Raw genomic sequence first — 23,657 nt, 5'->3', positions numbered from 1 at the left:
GTGACAATTTATTGGACTAGTCTAATAAAGGTGTGCTTACATAGCACAATTACTAAGCTTAAAAAAGGATTTTTGAACAAATTATTTGTATTAAAATTAACAAGGCAAGTAATTTAGTTTTTAAATGCTACCAAAAGAAATAACATTTTAACACTGTACCGACGGTAGTTACCACGAACCTCGAGTTTTTATTTTATGACAACCGTAATTTTTTTTTCTAAATAACTATATTGTCTAGTCTATGATTAAACTATGGCTGTCGATCGACAAGCGTAAAGTAGTTATAGTTTAAGTGCATACCTAATTTTGAGTAAAATAATACTCTAATGTAAGCTAAATATAAATTGTTGAGAAATTATTAAGCATGGCACTGAGAGGCTGAGAAATATTAAGATTTGGGGGCGGGCGCCATCCTTGGTTCGTATATTATTGTTGTGTATTTTTTCTTCCGCAAAGTAAATCACTTTCATTAAGTTGCATTGAATATAAATCTTGGATCCTGTTAAATAATTTAGCGGCGCCTAAAACTTATTGTTTTTGTTGATACGTGTTTTTGACTTCTAATGTTAACTGTTAAATCCAAGTTCCCTTTCACTTTAATTCGCTCACTGTATTCGTGCTCTACTTATTTTAAATGTTTCACTTCCTTTTTTCTTTACTCTTTTGCACATTTTACAGCAAATCATATTGATATTCAAAGGAATTTTAAATATATAAGTGTTTTTTATAACCTTTGGATTATTATTGTTTTAATTCATAATTGACCTACTTTAAATGTAAGTGATTTTGATAAGGATTTGTATCAACCAAAAATCGTTGTTTTGGAATATAATAGTGTATCGTTTATTATATTAATATTTGGAAGTCAATCGCTTAGTCTAAAACTCTTACATATTTTTTCCTTATCATAATAAGTGAATACAGTTATGATTGAAATGATGAAAACAAAAATACAAAAACAATTGTCTTATTCACAATGTAATCTTCATTTTTTATCAGTATTTATTATTTTATATTTATTTTTTCACTTAATTTGAAAATGTTAAAAGTACTTTATAAAATTATTTACTTACTTTACTTTTTTTGTGTCATTATAATATTAAAAAATATTGAGATATTTATCAAAACCCTGTAAAAATAACAGTAAATGTATACAAGTATACTGATTTTTTTATTTACTTTTCTAGTGAGCTCCACAATCATCCCTCTCTAAAGTGCAGCTGGTTGGCATTGTAGATTCATATCTAAGATGGCACAAGTAGGAGCTAATATGGAGTATCAGGAATACAAATGGGCTTATTCAATCATGGATTCTTCAAAGTAAGTCTTTTTTTATAAACAGTAAAATGTATGGCAATTACTTATAATAAATTAAAATTGAAATGTTGAGAGTTTTGTAAACACAAGTGATGTAAATAAAGCACCGCTTATGGAATCTGCTTTAATATAATGCAATGTTTGATAACTATACAGTTGAATAAACAGTACAATAATTATCTATATATATGAAAGGACATGTTCTGACTGACTGAGGTAAGACACATGCACAGCTGTAACCTTTGTGTGTAGAAATGTGAAATAAGCAGGTGAAGGTGTGCATGTCCGCTAGTACTGTACAAAGCTACAAGCTAAAAGCTAATAATAGTACATTTAATATAAATAAAATCAAAACTTTACTAAATTTAAACTGTTGAGTATATTTTGAGTAACTTTAATAGTAATTTATAAAACATGTCTACTATCAACTACTACTATTGTGTATCACAGCCAATGTTACTATAAGATTATAGATATAATTCAATTTTCATAAGATACTTAAATAAGATAGAAAAATCTAAGAATTTTCTTTATATCTATGAAGCCCTTCCGTTTGTTCCTGTTCTAATTAAACAAGTTGTTATCATTATGATAGCTACGGTTTTAAATGGGTGCCCAGTATTAATTACTAAGGGGTCATTGGGTTATGCATTGTTACAGCGCCTGTACATCTCTACATTAGTACCATGGTGTTAACAGACTCAATTGTTATCACATATTAACATAAATCTGTACTGTTAATGTCGTTGAACCAATTGTTTTCTGTTTGCTTTCTTTTGTTTCCATTTGGAATATATAGTATTTGGTTGGTACTGTTAGTTTATAACAGTACTGGTTTTAAAATGTAAGGAAATTATACAAATGAATAATTAAATTGCATATTTATTTATTAAAAATAAAATGATGCCTGACTGGGCGGCGGTCGTGGGCTCGATTCCCACTCGGAGCATTTAATTATTTTAATTTCTTTGCTCTGGTAAGAAGACAAAACGTAACATTGTGCAGGCACCGCCTCGCAATACGCCTTATGCCACACCACCCAATGTTTAAAATAAGGCTTGTGAAGCAAACTTTCGAAAAGTATTAAAATTGAGAAATACAAATCCCCAGAAACAGAAACCATTGAAAGAAAGTTGAAAAAAAACTACGAATAATACTTTTTTTTTAAAGTATATTTTTACAATATGAATAGAGTACATTTGTATAGACCACACTATGTGAGTAATTATTTTATTCACCAGCCAATACGCAAGTATGTATTCGTGAGAATGTTCCCAACAAATGAAAACCTAATACAATACCTATTTTCTATTTTCGCTGAATGGAAATCCATAGGCTATGTTAATTTACAACTTCCCATGGGGTTACCGCATTAATATTTTACTGATATATTATGTATTTTGTATATTTATCTAACACTACGGTATTTACGCATCGAAATAAGGTTAAAATTTATTATTATGAAATGAAATAAACCTATATTTCAAATTGTTGAATATAATTTCTACTATAAATTATATTCATCTTATTATCTTGCCTATTGGTGTAGTAAATTTCGCGTTAATTGTGTAATTAGATAAATGAAAATGAGGTTAATGATTTCCTTTAACACAAACATTAAACAATTTTATCCGGTGCTTATTGCGTGGATTTACAAAAGTAAGACTAATTTTTAATACAGGCCGTCGTGGCTCTGTGGCCCAAGAGTGTGGCTGTAAACGCGACCGTTGTCGATTCGACACTACTCAACAATTCAACATACGAGTACAATGCCTCGAATATTCGGCGACAATAGAGACATAGTGTCATAACACTAAGTTTCCCAACACAAAAGTCCCTCTTTCAACCTTACGCTGAGTCCCGCTAGTAGCCGTATGCCTATACTAGCGCAAAACTGAAAAAAAAATCTATACATCGATTTTTTAATAAACTTAAATAACAATATTCGAATAAGAAAAAAAATACAGTCGTATTGATAACCTCCTTTTCTTTTAGAAGTCGGTTAAAAATAAATTTAATGATACATCATTTTGTTCTCCATTTTCCGGTTATATGAATATTGCGATTGATGGTCGATGAACTTGAACGGCACAATATTTTTAAACAGACCTTTATTTTAAATATAAGCTTCACCTCGACCTTTGAAATCTTAGCGTTGTGTACCTCATAGTATACGAATACATCTGTACAACGATAGTCGATATCTTTATTATTTACTAGCGGCCCGCTCGCGGTTTCACCCGCGTGAAAAATGTTATTATTATTTTCTGTTTCTATGGCTACGTCCTAGTGACGTCTATGCAAAATTTGAAACTCCTAGCATTTGTAGTAACGAAGTTTCATACAAACTTCCGACGCCAAAAACAACCCCTTAGAAGTCGAATATTGCAAATTCCCGTCTTAGCGAGCACCTATGTCCTTAAATAACTCCTATGCAAAATTTGTGATTCCTAACGCATGTAGTTTCTGAGATTTCGTGATGAGTGAATCACCTTTCGATTTTATATATATAGAAGATAAAAAAAAACTTTAAATCTTTTCCTATAACTTCTGTTCCGGCTAATTTGTATTGAAAGTACAATACTGTTGATGAATATTTACTTATATAGCATACAATAAAGATGTCTACATATTTACACGAATAGACTATTAAATACATCAACTTTCTTTTACACCTGAGTCGAGTGTAAATATTCAGGTTTACATATATCGTTGAAACCCTAATAATGTTAAGAGACCGTCGTGGTGCAGTGGCACAAGTGTGTGAATCTAAACGCAGTTCATGAGTTCGATTCTCACTCGGGGAAAAAAATAATGAATATTTTCATTTCCTCGCGAGGGAAAGGTGAAGCGCGGCGTTGAGTTCCACTACTCAACACGCAATGCCTTGAAAATTCGGCGGAAAAAACGGAGAGTCTTATCACTAGGCCACTCTCGGTATACCCTGCTATATGCAGGATACAGCGTGAAGCTGAAAAAAACATCGTTCTTGCGGTGCTAACAATTTGCACAGCTCGAATGCCGACCGTAGATAATTCACTGACAACAGAAGAACAATATTTCAACATTATTTTACTCATCTAAAGCAATTTTTGCGGTCGTCCAAAATTGATTCGTTTCATGATTTCTATACAATTCTTAAAAAATAGTTATTTTTGAAACATCAATGCTAAATTTTGTCTTTAGTAGGTTGTACGTTCTACAATTTTTTGTTATTGGTATTATAAGAAACATGATTTTAAAGTTTTAACTCTAAGACTAATCGTGCATCACATATTATTTTATTATTTTAAGGTCTAATGTACGGAAGTTTTGTATATATTTTTTTTACGTTTTTATAATTTTTTTTTAAGAATCATCTTAATAATCAAGCTCCACAGATAAAATAAGAAATACTTTTTAAAAGAAAAACTTTTGTTTTCCAGAGTATCAGCCTGTTTAATATCTATGCTATTGATAGTTTACGGGAGTTTCCGTTCGTTGAATATGGAGCGCGAAGCTCGGGAGAGGGCTGAGAGGGAACGAGAAGCGTCACTCCTCGGCGGCAAGCCGGCGACCACCTCTTCTTCTAATAGTAGTGAGTTATTATATTTATATTGAAATTACATTTACGGTGGTTTCCATACATAAATGCATGCATTTACGAATTTCAACATAGACTGTATGGCTTAGTTGCTCAGAGCATTCATGTCTCGCTACGTTCAAATTTTTGATACGTTTGCCACATTATAATTCTAAGTAATAATCTTTGAGTAGGTAGAGGAAATTTGTAAAAATGTCCCTACAGAGATGCTAACAATATAAATAAGTTGTTACAAGCGAATAAGAATTTCGACGTAACTCGATGTAAATGTATAATCCAAATAAGCCAGTTAGCCAGAGCGCTTGAACGGTTTCCAGAGAGGCGCGGGTTTAAATCCCGCTGCGGTCAAATTTTTATGCGTTTTTTTTTTCATAAGTATTGATTTTTTTTTCAGATGTACAAACTCTAAGCACAATGCAGGCGCTGTGCTTCCCGCTGGGCTCGTCAGTGGCCTTGCTGATTATGTTCTTCTTTTTTGACTCCATGCAAACACTCGTCGCCATTTGCACTGCAAGTAAGTCGCTAATGTATAATAATATCTTCAATTTTTTTATTGTTATCATGGGGAGTGTCCTAAGGAACTGTTTGACCTGTAACTTGCCGCCGAATTCTCTAATCGCTCAGTAGGTCACAAATTTAGGTACCATCCACACAATCTACATACGTGGCACGTAACTGCCGAATTTTGTGCCTGCGGTAGTGGTTGTCATTTGGTCAATGCGACTTGGGGTACCTTGAAAAAGTGCGTGTATTTCCTCTGGTGTTCCACGGTGTCGTGGGCGTCGGTGATGCCTTACCATCAGGTGACCCGTAGGCCTGTTTGCATTGTCTTTTTTCTCTTCACTTTTCGGATTCTTAGGACGTTGCATTTTAAAATATGAAATATTTAATTCTTATTGAAACCACAAACATCGCGTTTACAGTCTCAAGCTTGTGTCCCTATTCGAACTTATACTATCTAAAATCTTTCGCATTATATAATAGAAAATTGTCGTAACTTGGTGAGTTTCCTTTTCATCAAAACATTCATTCTTAGTTAATATATTTTTGTTTATAAATTATTTTTTTTTTTTTTTTTTTTTTTTTAATTTTTTTTTTTTTTTTTTATGTAGGCTGCTACTTGGCGATCTGTTTATAAAACAATAATCCAAGATGATGGTTAATTTTGTCTGGTTTATGCTAGAGGTGAGCTTCCAGTGAAGCATCTCTCACACTTTGGCTGAAAATCTTTCTGCTAGCTCCGGGATCCCTTTTCGTTTTAGTCTGTGAAATTGCAAGCTGCCGGTTCCTTGCAGCTGCGCTGCCAGCTCATTACTGTGTCTATCCAGTCGGATCTGATACTTTTTGCTGTAGTGTTCGATTTCTTGTTTCACTGTTCGAATGCCGAGGTCAGAGTTGATATACTCGTTACTTATGTATAGTGGGATTTGAAGCATAGATCTTATAGTTTTACTTTGAAATCTTTCGAGTATTTCAATGTTGCTGTGACTGGCTGTCCCCCATAGCTGAATTCCGTAAGTCCATATAGGTTTAATTACAGTTTTGTAGATCAAAAGTTTACTATTGGCTGTGAGCTGAGACTTGTGTCCGATCAACCAATACATACTGCGGAGTTTGTGGTCAAGCTGTTTTCTTTTGGTCCATATATGTTTTCTCCAAGTTAAACGTCTATCCAAGTGCATGCCAAGGTATTTAGCTTCTTCTGCTTGTGGTATTTTTTCGTTGTAGAGAAACAGCTGAGGGCAAGTTCTTTTCCTAAGAGTGAAGGTTACCTGCACCGATTTGTCCTTATTAGCCTTGATTCGCCATTTGTTTAGCCATTCTTCAATGAGTGTCAAATGGGTTTGTAAGAGTCTAGTTGCTGTGTCTGGGTCATCGTGAACAGCAAGCAGAGCTGTGTCATCTGCGTAAGTTGCAGTGGTAGTGTATTTAGAAGTGGGAAGATCTGCCGTGAAGATAAGATATAACACTGGTCCCAGAATGCTACCCTGAGGCACGCCTGATTTGATTTCATACATAGGGGATGTAGCTGCATAATACTTAACTTCAAAGCATCTTTTATCGAGGTAAGATTTTATAATTTGAAAAAAAGAATGTGGTAGTGACTATTTTATTTTAAATAGTAGTCCCTCGTGCCAAACTTTATCGAAAGCTTTGGCGATGTCTAGAAATACTGCAGAACAGTACTTCTTATTTTCAAATGAGCCATTAATGATCTCTGTTATTCTATGGACTTGTTCTATTGTGCCGTGCCCCTCCCTAAAACCGAATTGATGTTTTGGTAGGATGTCTTCGAGGTGTATGCGTATTCTGGTGAGGATCATTTTTTCAAATAGTTTCCCCAACAGTGGCAGAAGGCTTATTGGTCGATAAGAGGATACTTCATGAGGAGTTTTACCCGGCTTCAAAATCATTATCACCTGAGCTATCTTCCACTGACTGGGGAATATGCTCAGTCTTAGACATGCATTGAATATCGCTACTATTAACGTTATTCCTTTTTTAGGGAGGTGTTTTAGAAGTGTAGCACTGATTAGGTCGTATCCAGGACTTTTGTTGTCTTGTAATTCGTGAATCGCCTTCAGTACCTCTTTTGGCGTGATACTTTTTAGAGGTAAGCACATCTGAGTAGCAGCGTTTAAGGTTTTCTGGATGTCTATTTCTTGTTTGTTGATAGGATAAGGTTGAAAGACTTCGTGTAGGTGTTCTGCAAATGCATTGGCTTTGTCCGAGTCAGACCGGGCCCATGTTCCTTGTTTAGTTTTGATGGGGGTAAGTTGGTTTTTAGGACGTTTCAAATTTGAAGTTGCTTTCCATAGGGAGTAGTTGGTGTCACTAGTTGGTGTTAGACTAGTCAGGTATGACTGCAGGTTGTAATTTATCATATCTTCAGTTAGTTTTTTAAGGTCTTGTGATGCTTTGTTGAAAGCAGTTTTATCTTTCGGGCATCCTGTCTTATGCCAAGTTTTACGTAGTTGCCGACGTTCGTGAATTTTATCTTTGACAAGTGTGGGATACACGTGTTCTTTGGGGAGCCATATTTTTCGTGAAGGAGTCGATTTACCTGCAGCTATATGTATGAGTCTGTTGAGTGCTTCCACCGCTTCTTCTATTTCCTCTCTAGACTTTAATGGTATTTTTAAGTTTGTTTCTGTAGTGATGGTTTCTTGGTATATTTGCCAGTCAGTATGCTTAGTTGACAGTTTTTGTGGTACCTCTACTAGCAGTATTTGGCAACTAACGTTAAGGATAACAGGGGAGTGGTCAGATGAAAGGTCGTCCATTGATTCAACGCTCATATTGTTTACTGAGATATTTTTTGATATAAAGAAATCCAGAATGTCTGGAATTTTTCTTAAGTCTGCTGGCCAGTGAGTAGGTTCTTTGCCAGAGAGGCATTCTAAGTTGAGATCTCTTATAGCTCTATATAATTGTCTTCCCCTCGTAGTAGTGAGTCTGGCACCCCAGAATTGGTGTTTTGAGTTCCAGTCCCCACCTGTGATGAACCGATTTCCTAAAGTTTCAAAGAAATCTAAAAAGTTTCTATTTGTTATAGCATGTTTTGGGGGGCAATAGACTGCGGAGAGTGTAATGGCTGAGTTATTAAAGTGAATCTTGACCTGAGTGGCTTGTATTTTTTCGGTAGCATAGGCTTCAAGCGGGTAATGTAATAGGTTAGATTTTATAATTACTGCAGTACCGCCATGTGAGTTACCTGAAGGGTGGTTTGTAGTGTAAACTTTATAATTTTTGATTGTTAGGTGACTTTTGGATGTGAATCTGCTTTCTGAGATCAGCGCTACGTCAATATTTTCAGTCGCAAGGAATGTCTCCAGTTCTAGTTTGCGGTCTGTTAGCCCGTTCGCGTTCCATGTGACAATTCTTAGGTTACGATTCATTTTGATAGCATATTGCTGATTAATTGAATCATGCGATCCATCATGCTGTCCATCATGTTAGTCATGATATGTTGAAACTTTGTGAACATTTTGTCGATGAGTTCTACAATGTTATCTGCATCTTGTAGGCTACCAGTGGTATTTGCATGTTCTACAGGACGTCTAGTTTTAACTGCTTCAGCGAATGTTCGAGTGGTATTCTTAGTATAGTCCTGTCTCCCAGTTGGTAATGGATTTGCATCAGGGTGGTTATTCACGTTTGGTCTCTCTCTTTTATTTGTAGGGTGAAGTTTCAGTATTTGTTCTTTGTATTGTTTATAAGTGGCACAGCCTCTATAGCTGGCAGGGTGTTTTTCTCCGCAGTTGGCACACGTTGCATCGGATTCAGGACTTTTTGTACACTTTAGCGACGAATGATCGTTTCCACATTTTACGCATCTAAAGGGTCTGTTGCATTGGTTTTTAGAGTGGCCAAATCTCTGACATCTTTTGCATTGGAGCACTTCCTTTTTCTTGTATGGTGCTTCGAAGGATACCTTTGTGTAGTTTATGGTTTTTATTTTGTATATCTCTTTGTTATTGCGATTAGGTTCCAAGTCGATGTAAAAGAGTGGTAGCGCTTCTTTAGTCGTTCTGTGTCTTACATTTACAATTTGGCGCACACTGTGTCCCAATCGCCTTAGGTCTTCGGCAATACAAGAGGTATCCTCTGATGAGTGTAGCCCGCGCAGAACTACTCGAAATGCTCTTTCGCTTTTTAGCATGTAAGTATAGTGGCTAATGTTGTCCTCAACGAATTTCGCGCGGATAGTTTTGTACGCCTCTATTGTTCTTGGCATGACTTTGACAATGTGTCCGGATCTTAAAGTGGTCATTGTGTAATCTTCAGTTGTTATTATTTTACTGAGTATGTCTTTCAGTGCTTTAATATCAATAACGCCAGTCACAAATATCGGTTCTGGTTTTGGTGGTTTGATAGCTTCAATGTCTACTGGCTCTTCATTGGGTTCCTTTAAAAGGTCGAATTTGTTATGAGTTGGAACACTATAAGAAAGGTTACTTTGCATTTTCTGGGGGTTTTTGACCTGTGGTGGACTAGGTTCTACCCTCTTCCTTTTAGCGACTGGAACATGGTCGCTTTGCCAGGTATTAGTTTTTTCCATTTCATCTGTCTTGTTACCATCTTGTGTGTCCGATGCAATAGTTATATCTTTTGGCGTAGCACCTACAGAATTTGAGCGAGGTTTGTTGAACATGCTTCTGTGAAAGATTTGTTGAGTTAAGTTGGGTGGATTTGTTTGGTTTCGTTTTTCAATATTCATTTTATTCCCACGAGTAAAGGCGATTAAACAGGTCACTGAGGGGTAACGCCATTCCCTAAGAAGGCATAATACAACTGCGTTTGCCAGGTCCGCAGAGGTTGGCGCTAGCGACTGTTTTTCCCCACAGCCATTCATCCCATTGGGGCGTTTCCCACCGGTAGGATTGGGGTGAGTTTATAGAGGCTCACTCTTGAACTGGACAGTGAAGTCAAGAACTCCGATCTCACGAGACATGACCGAGAGGTTGCGGATTGTGCGGGTCATTTCCTTCCCGTCACTATCACAGGCTTGTTAGGCCCGGGCTGGTCTGGTTACTTACTGCCGCCAGATGCTCGGCGTTGTCACTCGTTTAGCACCACCCAGGGGACACGTATAGGGTGGGTCTTATACACTAGGTTAAGATGGTAAAACCTATGGACGCGAGTGACTTCGTCCCCCTAATGTATTTATAAATTATTGAAGTAGTATTGTCAATAGTAGTGATGCGTGTTTTGTTGCCCCTTGCTCAGTAATAGCGTGCGCGGCGCTCGCGTTCCTGCTGACGCCGCTGTGCCAGTACGTGGCGGGCGGCTGGGGCGGCGCGCGCATCGCGCTGTGCGGCCGCTATTCCGCGCCCGAGCTTGCCGCCGCGCTGCTGGCCGCCGCCATCGTCGCCGTGTGGGTGCTCACCGGCCACTGGCTGCTCATGGACGGTGAGAGACACGCACACACACATACACATACCGCGTGTGGGTGGTGTGTCCCACACATAGCAGGATGGGCAGAGGGAGCCTTGAAACCTAATAATAAGACACTTTGGTTCCCCACTTTCTGCTTAATTCTTGAGACATTGCATCTTGAAAGACGGAACGCAACGAGGCCCCCTGTGTGCCGCGTTACCAGAACGATGAAATGAAATTATTAAATACATATTTCATTTCATTGACTGGTAATCGAACCCACAACCTGTCGTGTTTACAGTCATACACTCCCGTTTATGCGCTATGACTGATCTCAGTGCTATGTCTTTAAGTTATCACTAACCCATTTATTTATGTTTTTCTCTGAATTGATTCATAATAATAAATAGTTGTATGTATATACTAAGGTTATAATGTGTCTTTCCAGCAATGGGTATGGGGCTGTGTGTGACGTTCATTGCTTTGATCCGGCTGCCTTCGCTCAAGGTGTCCACGTTGTTGCTGACGGGCCTGCTCTTATACGACGTGTTCTGGGTGTTCTTCTCCTCTTATATATTTACTACTAACGTCATGGTTAAAGTTGCCACAAGGTAAGCTTTTTCCCAAATTTTCTCTTTTGATTAATAATATATATTTATTATAATATATAATTGTTATATTTATAAAAATATTTCACAGGCCGGCAGAAAATCCAATGAACGTGGTGGCGCGCCGCCTGCAGCTCGGCGGTGCTATGCGCGATGCTCCCAAACTGTCACTACCAGCCAAGCTCGTGTTCCCGTCGATGCACCACCAGGGGCACTTCTCTATGCTTGGTTAGTTGTATATATGTACGAGGTGTGTTCAAAAAGTAAGGTGACTTTTCAAATTTGGCGGGCAACGTACTTTCGATTATCGATTTTTTTATTTTGTTATGTTGGTACACTCTTCCCGAACATCTGTACCAAGTTTCAAGTGTATAGCATTTTTTGTTTGGTTGGGAGAGGCGTAAAGGTTATAAGTGTTTTGCGTGCTCGGCGATTTCTTGCTATCGAAAAATATGGATCAAAGGATTTGCATCAAATTTTGTGTAAAAAATAAAATAAAGTGCTCCGAAACACTTAAAATGTTGACAGTGGCATACGGTGAAACTGTTCTGAGTAAAAAAAATGTTTACAAGTGGTACAAACTCTTCCAAGATGGCCGGGAAGATGCCAATGACGAGCCTCGCTCTGGACGCCCAAGCACGTCAACAACTGATGAAAACGTTCAAGCAGTGAAGAAAATTGTTCTGGAAAATCGTCGAATCACTGTCAGAGAAGTTGCTGAGGATGTTGGTATATCGCTTGGCTCGTGCCATGAAATTTTTTCTAACGTTTTGGGCATGAGACGTGTGTCAGCGAAGTTTGTTCCGAAATTGCTAAAATGCCCCTGCTCACTCATCTTTGCTGGTGAGAGATTTTTTGGCCAAAAACAACACCACAATCATGCCTCAGCCACCATATTCACCGGATTTGGCCCCATGTGACTTTTTCTTGTTCCCAAAACTAAAGAGACCTATGAAAGAACGGAGATTTGCAACGATTGAAGAGATAAAGACTGCATCGCTGGAAGAGCTCAAGGCTATACCGAAAAGTGCTTATGAGAAGTGCTTTGACGATTGGAAAAACCGTTGGCATAAGTGTATTGTATCTGAGGGGGATTACTTTGAAGGGGACAACATAAATATTGATAAATAAATAAATATTTTTTCTTAAAAATACAAAGTCACCTTACTTTTTGAACACACCTCGTATGTAGGAATGTATCCAGAAGTGAATCGGTAACTACCGGATTCGGGATTTGAATGATTCGAAGGCGATCGAACACTTTCTAAGAATCATGAAATTTTGGCTACCAACTCTCCGAATCTAAATATCTATTTTTATGTATATTTATAAAAAATCGTGAAAAATGTAATATTGGTTGCATTTAATAACGTATAAAACTAAATAAAACCAAAAACAATAATTTCATAAAAATGTCACTTTGTCTATGCGTTTGTTCACTCTATTCTTAGAAATGGCTTAACCTATTTAATGCCTGTTTTCATTGTTGCATTTTGCTAAGTTTCCTTTATACTGTTAGTTTTTATTTTATTTCAATTGTTTTATAAATAAAAAATTTACTATTTTAAAAAGTGCTGTTTGACATGATTACTATAAATAACTATTTTATTGAATTGGCTGAAACTGTAATTTTTAATATAGATATAGTTTATAAATTATATTATTGCTAGAAAACGAAAGTAATGGAGATAAGTAAATTAATGGTTATGTAGTTCAAGCCCCGAGCCGGTCACTAGTCCAGAAATATATAATTATGATTTGAAAAATTATGCATATATTGGTGATTTTGCTTGTAAACTTAATAATTATATTTTACATTTTTAACTTTTTCTTACCTACTTCATTACATAACTTCATTTTAACGTGATAAATTTATACAGGTTTGGGTGACATAGTGATGCCAGGTTTGCTCCTTTGCTTTGTGCTGCGTTACGACGCCTACAAGAAGGCAACACTCGTCTGTCAGATGGGGCAAGTGCCGGGTCCCCGGTCTATGGTTAGAATTTGTTTTCTTTAGTAATAATTTGAATTTTTTTTTTTTATATGTGCATATTTCAATGGGCAAAATATAAGCTCAGCGATAAATCATTTCTCCCTTTTACGAGAATTAAGATATAGTGTGTTCAGTATTATATTGTAACCAAAGCAAGGATATAATATAAGTTTATAAATGTAATCATTTTCCAATAATATGTTTTAAGCCCTAAACAATCATTTTGTCAAATCTTGCATTGCAAATGTGCCACGAGGGTTACTGCATTACTTACATTGCGTACTTAGCGGCGGATCTCAACGCCGCACTATGTTTTCAAAAATAACAATTCACAATTCACGACCGCCGCGTTTTCATTGAGATTGACTTGTTACTCTGTGCCGTGAATGGCCGCTTAAAGTAAGTCATAGGCTCTTTTTAATATTGTACATATAATATGTTTATTTCCAGGGTTCCCGCCTCACCTACTTCCACTGTTCCCTACTCGGATACTTCCTCGGTCTGCTAACGGCGACGGTGTCGGCGGAGGTGTTTAAGGCGGCACAACCGGCTTTACTATACCTCGTGCCTTTTACACTCCTACCTTTACTTACTATGGCTTATGTGAAGGTGAGAAATACTTAACATATACATATAAGATATTAAGTCCTTTTAAAATCATACTAATTGTCCAAAACCATGTCTCCTTAGCGGACAAAGTCCTTAGTGGAAACAGAATATAAAGTATTGATCGAGTATGAATGATTGAATGATTGATTGAGTATGAAAAGAGAAAGAGCCAGGATTGATCATTGACCGTCTTAAAACTCACTAGAGGATGGTCTTTTAATTATAACATATTTCTTAGATTTTTTCTTAAACAAGATTTGGGTCATTTGATATTGTGATTATGAATGATTATGAACGATATTGGGGCTTAGATCAGAAAGAGAGTCCGAAAGGACAAATTTAAATGTAGCAAATATAGCATTTAAAGCAATATTTCGTGTTTTTTTTAATATAATTTTACAAAATTTCAATATTTTAATTATTATCTGACGTCATCTTTCACATTATAGGGTGATCTCAGAAGAATGTGGAGCGAGCCGTTCATAGCGCCACCCGCGGGCAAGGGGGGCGCGGACTTCGACGTGTGAGCGCCCCTCCGCGCGCGACCCCTGCCACCCCCGCGCACCCCCACACGAGAGGGGTGCCCACACTGTTAGCCTATATGAACTGACGGTCACTTTAATTTATTTTACATGTGAAAAATTGAATTAAACATTTAAAGTCATTTTAAAATATGTAAATTGATTTTTTAAATACTCTATATGTATTTTAAATTGAACTTCATAATAATTAATACAAAGTGACTGTCGGCAGATGATCTACTTTCTTTAGAGTTGCTTAGTGTTCAGTAGACATTCAATGTACTGTACAGTAATGAGGTAACAAACAGAATAGCCAAGTATAACTTGTGTTAAAGGGCAGCCCACCCTGGTATATCTATATATATATATATATGAATATATATTTCACATTATATGTTAATAGATTAATCAAATATTCCAAATAATATAAGAAATACTATCTCAGTGTCACAAATAATGTTTGAACTATGCAAACTGTAACCGCGACGGTTGTGGAATCAATTCCCATCCGTGGGAGAGTTTTATATCCATTTTCTCGCTCTGCCAACTAGACAGAAGGCGGGTGTGTTACGCCAATCAACACGCAATGTCTCAAGAATTGGGCGGCGCGTGATGACCGGAGGACTATTTCCTTTGCCCACCCTGTTATATGCGGGATACAATTTGAAGCTGGAGAAACATTGTTGCTTATTTACCATTTGCACTCGGGCTTCGATGTCAATGTTACGTTTTAGATATAAAGACAAGTTTATAGGTTAGTGGCTTTCCTTTTGTTAATATATGAGATAAAGTTACACACAGGGTAACTTTAATGTGAAAACATCTAAATGTTGCAAGAAGAGATTTACATATTGTAAACACTATGATAGTATAGATAATAAAATTTAGATAAAGTATTTAATCGAACTTTTAGTGCGAAATAATTGTTTATTATTATAAATGAACCTTTTATTATAGTTGTTTTTTCAGTGTTAGGTCTCTTCTTACAGTAATTAGAATATTGGCGGAATGCACTCTTGATTATGACTTATTATATTTCCCGAATACTCAGACGTGTGTGTTGCAGTGTTTTAATACAAAAATATGAGAAAACTCAGTTTATATACTTCAATTGACTTATTGTTAAAGTTTTCCTAAGAACGTTTCTATGAATTTTTACATGAAAGATTTTTTGTAAATAAAAACAATCCATATGTTCCGATTAAACTTATAAACGTGACCACGGACTAGGGCTATCCTAAAGAACAAAGAACCATGAAATATTTTATTTAAAATATGTAATAATAGCTAAAATCAAAAATCTAATGAAATATGATAACTTTGAAAGTTAGGTGCCAAATATCTATCTATCAATGCTTTTTTAAAGTATTTGAAGTGGTGTCCAATGATATTATATTTGTTGCAACTTATTCTACTTTATTCATACAGTATATTTCCAATGAATATTATAATTTTTTTACATTCGTTTCTAATGCCTTTTTATAATAAGACTATCATAACTTATCGAGAATGAACCAAATATTAGAAGAACACTTAGGTTCACACTTACATTCACTATATATTATATATTTATGTAAGATTTTCTACAATTTTTTTTCATTTGTATCGCCTTGTGTGAATCTCAATTCATTATATTTAATTCGAAACATTAAATTTGAATGTAAAATATGAACAAACCCAGTGACTGACTTAGAATGTTATATTTTCATGAAGACCTGGCGACGTAATAATAATAATAATAAAAACTCTTTATTGTACACCCAAAAAAGAAATAGAAAAATACAAATAAAACAAAATGGACGACGTAGTAAAGTGAAACAAAAAAAAAGTTAAAGATTTAAGATAATTTGAAATTATACATTATAAATGAATAAGACATTGTAAATGTAACTCGTATTCTTGTAGTGTCGATTTCTAATCTATGGTTACTTTACTGTGAACAAACTTTGTTATCACTGCCTTAGACTGATGTTTTCAATGAAGATTTTTTCTATATGTTAATGGAGTATTATAGAAAAATATTAGTCTAATTAGAACTTAGGCCACTGTTGTTTATTATATCAACAGCTGTTGTTGTAAAGAAATTGATTGAATTTAATTAAAAAAAAAAATGTTATGTTAGATTTAAGCGTCAGTAGCGGGATGTGGAGTGATTTGAATTTTTGTAAGATTTTTTTACTAACTTCCTCCTTTTTACTTTTAATATAATTACTATTAAGTTTACCGCGTGAAAGTTGTAACGACTAATAATGAACAGTATTGTTTTGTAATGGAAAAGTGATATAATTTTATTGAGGCTTATGACCTATATGTGATGGTTTTCGAATTGTTTTTTTCAATATTTTGTGTTGAAGGAATGTTGTATGGTTAAGCTAAATATTAAAGAGTATAAAAAAAACTTGTTTCGAAACAACAAACACTTTGAAGGTTCCCAAACGGTTGATTACGCCGAAATGATATACTCAATTAATAACTATTAATTAAGTGATTTGTTTTTGGACGTTTTTATAAAATATTTCCATGTTTTTTCCATTGTGTATATAAATGAATATATTTGTGAATTCGACGTTAAACGGTTTATCACTATCTCATCACATCTCAAAAAGTATTGTATATATTGCCCTCACATGACATTCTACTTATCCACAGATATGGAAAATACATTTAATATTTTTATATGTATATGTATTATTGATAACAATACTTAATAAAAATATTAGATGATAAATGTTGTTTTATTTCTCACTATGACACCCCAAATTATGCAATGAGGCCACTTGTAGCCCGGGGGCTACAAGTGGCCTCATTGCGTAAACGCGACATGCGTATAAAAATTCAATATTTATTCTCCAAAAACTGCTGAAGCTTCTGCTGAGATTGGTCTGTAAATTTAGAGCTCGAGATTCTCTGCGGGATGTTTTTAAAGATGCAGGGGTTACAATGTGAAGTTGAAAAAAAATTTAAATCATATTAATGAGTTAACTCTAAAAAATATTTAGAAAAAAATAACAACACTTAATGGGCTTATGACAAGGGTATGGGTGTAAAATCCAGAGATCTTTGATAAAAGTCTACAAATTAAATATGAAGATTTAATAATTTAAATATCAGGTACATAGATATAATAAAAAATACTTGAAACTAGTTTATTAAGCTAGTAATCTTTTAAACTAATTTTGCTGCTTCTAGTCTTTTAGTCTTATTTCTGCTGCTTATTGCAAAAATAGAGCAAGCAGTTCATACTTGCAAATGCAATGAAAATAATTAACTCCCCTTGAATGGAAATCAAAACCGCAAACATCCATTTTGTGGGAGTAGAACCCACAACTGTCGCGTTTACTGTGATGCGCTTGCGCAACTGCGCCTCGACGGCTTCAAATAATAATAGTTCAGAGCATTAGATATTATTGTAAACGTTTTGTCTTCACTGCGAGGTCTAATTTTACTGCTTCTAAGTTGATCACTGCTGCTTGATGCTCTAGTAGAGCCATATGTAGCTAAAAATAAGAACATTAAATTTAGCAATTGATAAAAAAAAAAGGTAAACATATATTTATTTACCTTTGCCTGTAAAATTTTACATTCAACATCATATGTTTCTTGTAATTGTAAACTATTTAGGACATCTGCTCTTAATTGTATGGAATCATCATTATTTGCAGTATGTAGCATATTCGTAAATATATCTTCAATGGTGTCACCTAAAAATATTTATTATTTTACATTATTTTCGAAAATAATATATTATAATATATATTTTTTTATTTTTAAATTAAAACAGGTGATTGTGGCACAGCATCTGGCTGTAAATGCTATGATCATGTTTTAGATTTCCACTTTAGGTAATGAATTATTATCATTACCCTACTTCGGTAACAAGATAAAGTGCATTGAGTTCTGCAATTCACTATGTTTCGAAGATAAAACTGGTCAAGTGTGTCGGACTCGTGTATGAGGGGTTGAGCAAAATAACTAATAAATCATATCTGTTGTCCCCTCTGCGCCCCCTTAATTGTTTTTTTTTAATCTGTTTTTTAGTATTTGTTGTTATAACGGCAACAGAAATACATTCTCTGTAAAAATTTCAACTATTTAACAATCACAGTTTACGAGATCCTGCATGGTGATAGAACAACAGACTGACAGCAGGACAGGCACCATGTCACATTGTACGTTTTGGGTATGGTACCCTACCACATAAAAAAAATTATCTGCACATCCACTAAATAATATTACCATTACTATTCTCTGTTTTGATATGAGAGGAGTCATCTGGTTCAACCTCAATATGAAAAGATAGGTGGTTGGTCTCTAAATATGCAGTTTGGTCATTCATTGGGACTATATTAGTCTGCTCTATGCAAGTGTCTGTATTTTCATTAATTCTGTCATCACATTCATTATTTACTTCATGTGTGAATTCTGGAGCTGGCTGTGAATTAAAATTAATTTACATACATAAGTTAATTTAAAGTTTACATAGTTTCATTTTAACTATATGAATAATATGTTATATAAATATTTTGATAAACGATAAAGATTCCATAAAACCAGATTCTAAGGTTCTAGGCTTCTAGGATTTTCTTCTAAGTTTTTGAGGTATTTACTTTAAATAAGATTTTTTTATATTCACTCTGGTGTTGTGACAAAGTACAACATTGAGTTCTGTCACTCAACAGGCAATACCTCCAGAATTCAGCAGAAGGTGGGGAACAGTGTCTTAACACTAGGTTTTCCCAGTTACACCACACTGCACAAATAAATATGTACTCTCCATGTATTTAAACCAACCTTAACATACCTTATTAATATAAGCCTCATTGTCCCATTTCTTTTGAATAAATGTACAAAGCTCTCCCTTACCCTCTTGTGATTTTTCACTTGTGTTATTACAAGCAATCTGTATAATTAAAAAGTTTAAATTCTATTCTATGTTAATAATATATAATATGAGAACAGTAAATTTCTAAGATTATTAATATGTTATTCTTTAAACGTGCCTCTTCCACCATCCTTAGAATTGTTTCTTTTTGTATAGGTGATGTTGCAGGTTTGCTTTCATTTTTAACATTTGTTTTAGCAGCCTGCATCCTACGTGTTTGGGCCTTTATATTGTCCCAAGCCGTCTTTAAAACTGCATGATCACGCTAGAAGTCATATAAAATTAATCTTTAGTTTAATAAATAAATAAGGAAGTTCTGCATAAGTATAGAAATAAAATTAAAATAACAGTTAATACCTTATATACATTAATTACGCAGTTAAATTCTTTTTCAATTAACAGCCAGGCTTCTTTCTTTTTCAAAATTGATTTTGTATCGGTGGATTTATTTTCAATTACATCTTTCCTTTTGTTTACAAGCTTGGTTAAAATATTTTTTTCTTCAACAGTAAAGTTAGGCACTCTCGTCCTTTTAATTGTAATGTCTTGTAAACTCTGAAATACAGAAACAATAATACAAACATATTTTAAACGCAAATTTAATCATTTTTACAATGAAATTTATAAGAAAATACCATTATTTATAAGGTTTTATTATTTTGCGGTTTACAAATTCCGCCACAAAAGGCAACAAATAGCGAATGACATGTCTTGTCAAGTTAAATGGGATTTAATATTTAACAAGTGTTTAAGTTACTGAATGTGTTTTGGTTAAAAACATATTTCCTCCTTCTCGACATTATATTTTCAAATTGAACAACTCAAAAATATTGAATTTTCTATTATTAAATAGTGTTTATAGTTTTGTAATCTATGTATATTATGTTTTGCACACACTGTACTGTCAATTAAGTCATCGTTAACTAATTGAGATTAATTAAATAAATGTAAACTACAAACGTCACTAAACTTTTTAAATGTCATTTACTTAATCTTAATTAAGAAATTTAATGGAAATTTATTGTGGTGAAGCGGCATTTACAAATTGTAAAATAATAAACATATTGAAACTTATTAGAAAATGGTAAGTCTAGTTTTTTATCTACGTAAGTAGTTAAATAGTTTTCTGTTTTAAATAAAATAATATGTTTAAACTTGTATCAATGTAGAGCTTAGAAGAACCAGTAATTAAAAGAGCTAGAGTGCCGAATTTCACTGTTGAAGAAAAGACAATTCTAATCAACTTGGTTAATAAAAGAAAAGAAATCATTGAAAGTAAATATACAGATACGAAATCTATTATCAAAAAGAAAGAAGCCTGGATGTTGATCGAAAAGGAATTTAACAGCGAGATTAATGTATATAAGGTACAGCTGTTAAATTAATTGATCGTCATGTAATATATCGTACCTATTTACAACTAAGTGCTAATAAATAAAAAGTTTATTTACAGCGTGATCACACAGTTTTAAAGAGAGCTTGGGATAATTTAAAGGCTCAAACACGCAAAATGCGTGCCTCTAAAGGGGACGATAATACGAAATCAGGAGGGAGTTCACCAGTACAGGCACCACCTCCACAGAAACAAGCTGTTATAAACATGATTGTAGAGGTATATATGATTACCTTTTATTGTCATATTCTGTGCCTTGAATTATTAAATACACAATATAACATTTAATTTACAGCCTATTCCAACACTAACAGGTGAAGTTGATAATGACTTTGATTCAGATGGGATAGTGTATAAAAATATATCCACAGACCAAAATGATCAACTAACCTCTTCAGCCCAAATATCAGGCATAGAATTTGAACCAAATGAATCTTCTCATATGAAATTTGAGGATAGTAATGGTAATATTAATGAACATATAAGAAATTATAGATCATCTTATAATATTCAAGTAATATTTTTTTCTAGATGAAAGTTGTGATAATTCACATACCATAAGAAATAATGATCTTATACAAAGAGAGGCAGATCTTCGTCTACAATCTTTGCAAATAAAAAACAAGCTTGAAAAACAAATTTTAAAAACAAAGGTACATTATGTAAATAGAATTAAATATGATATTTTATTTAAATCTATTTACATAAATTAATTATTTACATAAATAAATTATTATTTACATAAATAAATTTTTTTACATATAATATGAAATAATTTATTTAAATTTACAGCTACAGACTGCTCTACTTCATCAACAAGCAGCTGAAGTCCAATTAGAAGCAGCAAAATTAGAGCTTGCTTATCAAAAAAAACGTATGAAAGACTAGATTTAGTTTGTTAACTATTATTTACTATACATATTTTATTATAATAAATTTATTTTTATTGAAAAAATCTAAAATTATTTTATCTGCATAGCTATATTTATAACTAGCGGACGCGCGCACCATCGCTTGCCTATTTAGGGGTGAATTCTAATAAACCACGAAACATATGTTCAGTGAAATATTTTTAAAAGTCTAAATTTCAAATATTATAAAAATCGGTGGGGATTTAAAGATTTTTTTCATACCAACTTTCAACCCCTTCTTTGCACCCTTAGGGGGTGAATTCTAGAAAACTATGTAACACATGTTCGATTAAATATTTTTAAGAGTCTAAATTTCAAATTTTATAATAATCGGTGGCGTTTTAAAGATTTTTCCATACAAATTTTCAACCCCTTATTTGCACCCTTAAGGGAAGTATTCTAGAAATTCATGAAACACGTATTCAATTAAATACTTTTAAAAATCTAAATTTTAAATTTTACAAAAATCAGTGCCGATTTAAAAAAAAATCCATACAAAGTTTTAACCCCTATTTCACCCCTTTTAGGTTAAAATTTTTCAAAATCCCTTCTTAGTGGATGTCCAGATTACAAAAGTAAACATCTGCCGAAATTTCACATTTCTACACACAGTCAGTGAGGACAAGTCCTTTTATATATATAGATATACATGTAATTTTAAAATGTGCTTAGTAGACTATTATATACTCATGAAATTGCTATGTGATATAGCATTTTTATATATGATATACATTTATTATATATTATTTTAGGGTAAGAGAATGGAAGCTGTTTATTATCCTCCTGCTAACCAGTTATTGACCAGCTATAGAATTCATAATATTGTAGACAAAAATTAAAATGTTTACAATTTTTTAAATTTTTTCTCTGGACCAGCAAATGTTGTTTAAGGTTGTATGCTATTCCACTATGCCATAATTCCCTTATTAATTAACTTACTGTTTGTTACATAACTATTATTTATAGTTACATAATTAATTAAGTTACAGGCCTAAATAAAATAAAAAAATCAAAGCCTATAGAATTTGCTACATTCATTTATTAGCATTAATTGCATTATTAGTATCTCTTTTCTCAATAAACCGCAGTTGCTTCTTTTTCATTCTTTTTAGTTTGGCTGTGTTAGTTATAACTTGTACTATTTCTGATTTCTTTTTATTTTCCTCTGCTCTCTTTATATTTTCTCTCCTTCTTTCCTTTTTGGTCTGCTCTTTTTCTTTTATTTGTTCTAGAAGTTGTTTAGACATATCTTTTGTCCTCTTTAGTTCTATTCTTAAAGCAGTTTTTTTTTGAAAATCAGGTCTAACACCTTTGGTTTTTACAATCTTAGAAAACCTGAAATACATATATGAATATTAGTAACGAAAAATTTTTATTAAGCGAGTTCAAAATCCAAGAGGACACAATCAGTTTCACGCTGTATCCCGCACACAGCAGAGCAGAGAGAACCTAGTGTTAAAACACTCCCCACAGGGGAACGCACACAATCTAAAAACAAAAATAAGAATATATTTTACTTTTCTTTTTTAGTCTTCCAAAATCGGCCCGATTTAGGTTTTCCCCTTATTTCATCATTTTTATTCACTTTCTTTTGGTTTTCACTGGTTACATCTGTACTACCATTTACAATAGAAACTTTTTCATCATTGCTATTATTTTTTATATCTTCTAATATAGATAAAACTTTACTATCAGTATCTGTAGACATTATGAAATAATATAAGAAGGAAAAAAAGAATTATAAATTATTGACAACTGTTTGAAAAAGTAAATCACTATCCCATTCCCACGTGCGAAATATTGTGAAACAAGGAACTAGTTGTGAAAGTTTGACAGTCTGACAGCTGACTTTGACAGTTCTGTTGTGTTTCTTATATTATGACTTTTAGGCGTAACAGTTGAACACAGATTATTTCGCCGATGTCACGTAGAAAGAAGAAAATACAATCAATAATCATCA

General features: G+C 33.8%; 4 protein-coding genes across 7 annotated transcripts; 2 read left to right on the top strand and 2 right to left on the bottom strand.

Annotated features, from left to right (window-relative positions):
* Positions 1-231: 231 nt before the first annotated feature.
* On the top strand, positions 232-17,239 carry SppL (signal peptide peptidase-like protein). Its single transcript, XM_085206609.1, has 10 exons — positions 232-417; positions 1,188-1,320; positions 4,743-4,894; positions 5,295-5,414; positions 10,631-10,813; positions 11,229-11,391; positions 11,480-11,616; positions 13,269-13,384; positions 13,832-13,990; positions 14,440-17,239. The coding sequence occupies exons 2-10, from the start codon at positions 1,250-1,252 to the stop codon at positions 14,515-14,517; spliced, it is 1,179 nt and encodes a 392-aa protein (XP_085062735.1). The 5' UTR covers positions 232-417; positions 1,188-1,249; the 3' UTR covers positions 14,518-17,239.
* Positions 17,240-17,589: 350 nt separating this feature from the next.
* Positions 17,590-21,131, bottom strand: LOC146540387 (uncharacterized). Of its 3 annotated transcripts, none has more exons than XM_085206652.1 (7): positions 21,020-21,131; positions 19,751-19,948; positions 19,512-19,658; positions 19,313-19,411; positions 18,748-18,943; positions 18,073-18,212; positions 17,590-18,008 (listed from the first exon to the last, which is right to left on the bottom strand). In XM_085206652.1, the coding sequence occupies exons 3-7, from the start codon at positions 19,599-19,601 to the stop codon at positions 17,916-17,918; spliced, it is 618 nt and encodes a 205-aa protein (XP_085062778.1). In that variant the 5' UTR covers positions 19,602-19,658; positions 19,751-19,948; positions 21,020-21,131; the 3' UTR covers positions 17,590-17,915. The 3 variants fall into 3 exon arrangements, with proteins under 3 accessions (XP_085062778.1, XP_085062774.1, XP_085062776.1); XM_085206648.1 differs by lacking the exon at positions 21,020-21,131 and adding an exon at positions 20,029-20,187; XM_085206650.1 differs by lacking the exons at positions 19,512-19,658; positions 21,020-21,131 and adding an exon at positions 20,029-20,189.
* Positions 20,321-21,731, top strand: LOC146540386 (myb/SANT-like DNA-binding domain-containing protein 3). 2 transcript variants are annotated; one of them, XM_085206657.1, is made up of 6 exons: positions 20,321-20,477; positions 20,563-20,760; positions 20,847-21,005; positions 21,082-21,250; positions 21,318-21,439; positions 21,579-21,731. In XM_085206657.1, the coding sequence occupies exons 1-6, from the start codon at positions 20,475-20,477 to the stop codon at positions 21,672-21,674; spliced, it is 747 nt and encodes a 248-aa protein (XP_085062783.1). In that variant the 5' UTR covers positions 20,321-20,474; the 3' UTR covers positions 21,675-21,731. The 2 variants fall into 2 exon arrangements, with proteins under 2 accessions (XP_085062783.1, XP_085062789.1); XM_085206663.1 differs by lacking the exon at positions 21,318-21,439 and having other exon boundaries at positions 20,322-20,477; positions 21,579-21,725.
* A 987-nt stretch (positions 21,732-22,718) lies between these two features.
* Positions 22,719-23,524, bottom strand: LOC146540385 (coiled-coil domain-containing protein 86). The gene is made up of 2 exons (XM_085206714.1): positions 23,215-23,524; positions 22,719-23,032 (listed from the first exon to the last, which is right to left on the bottom strand). The coding sequence occupies exons 1-2, from the start codon at positions 23,403-23,405 to the stop codon at positions 22,732-22,734; spliced, it is 492 nt and encodes a 163-aa protein (XP_085062840.1). The 5' UTR covers positions 23,406-23,524; the 3' UTR covers positions 22,719-22,731.
* Positions 23,525-23,657: the final 133 nt, after the last annotated feature.

The sequence above is a fragment of the Heliconius melpomene genome, chromosome 2 (assembly GCF_056956725.1).
Source record: "Heliconius melpomene rosina isolate 202511_hmr_F chromosome 2, ASM5695672v1, whole genome shotgun sequence".
Lineage (NCBI taxonomy): Eukaryota > Metazoa > Arthropoda > Insecta > Lepidoptera > Nymphalidae > Heliconius > Heliconius melpomene.
The sequence above is the reverse complement of the archived record's forward strand: the minus strand, read 5'-3'. Positions and strand labels throughout refer to the sequence as shown.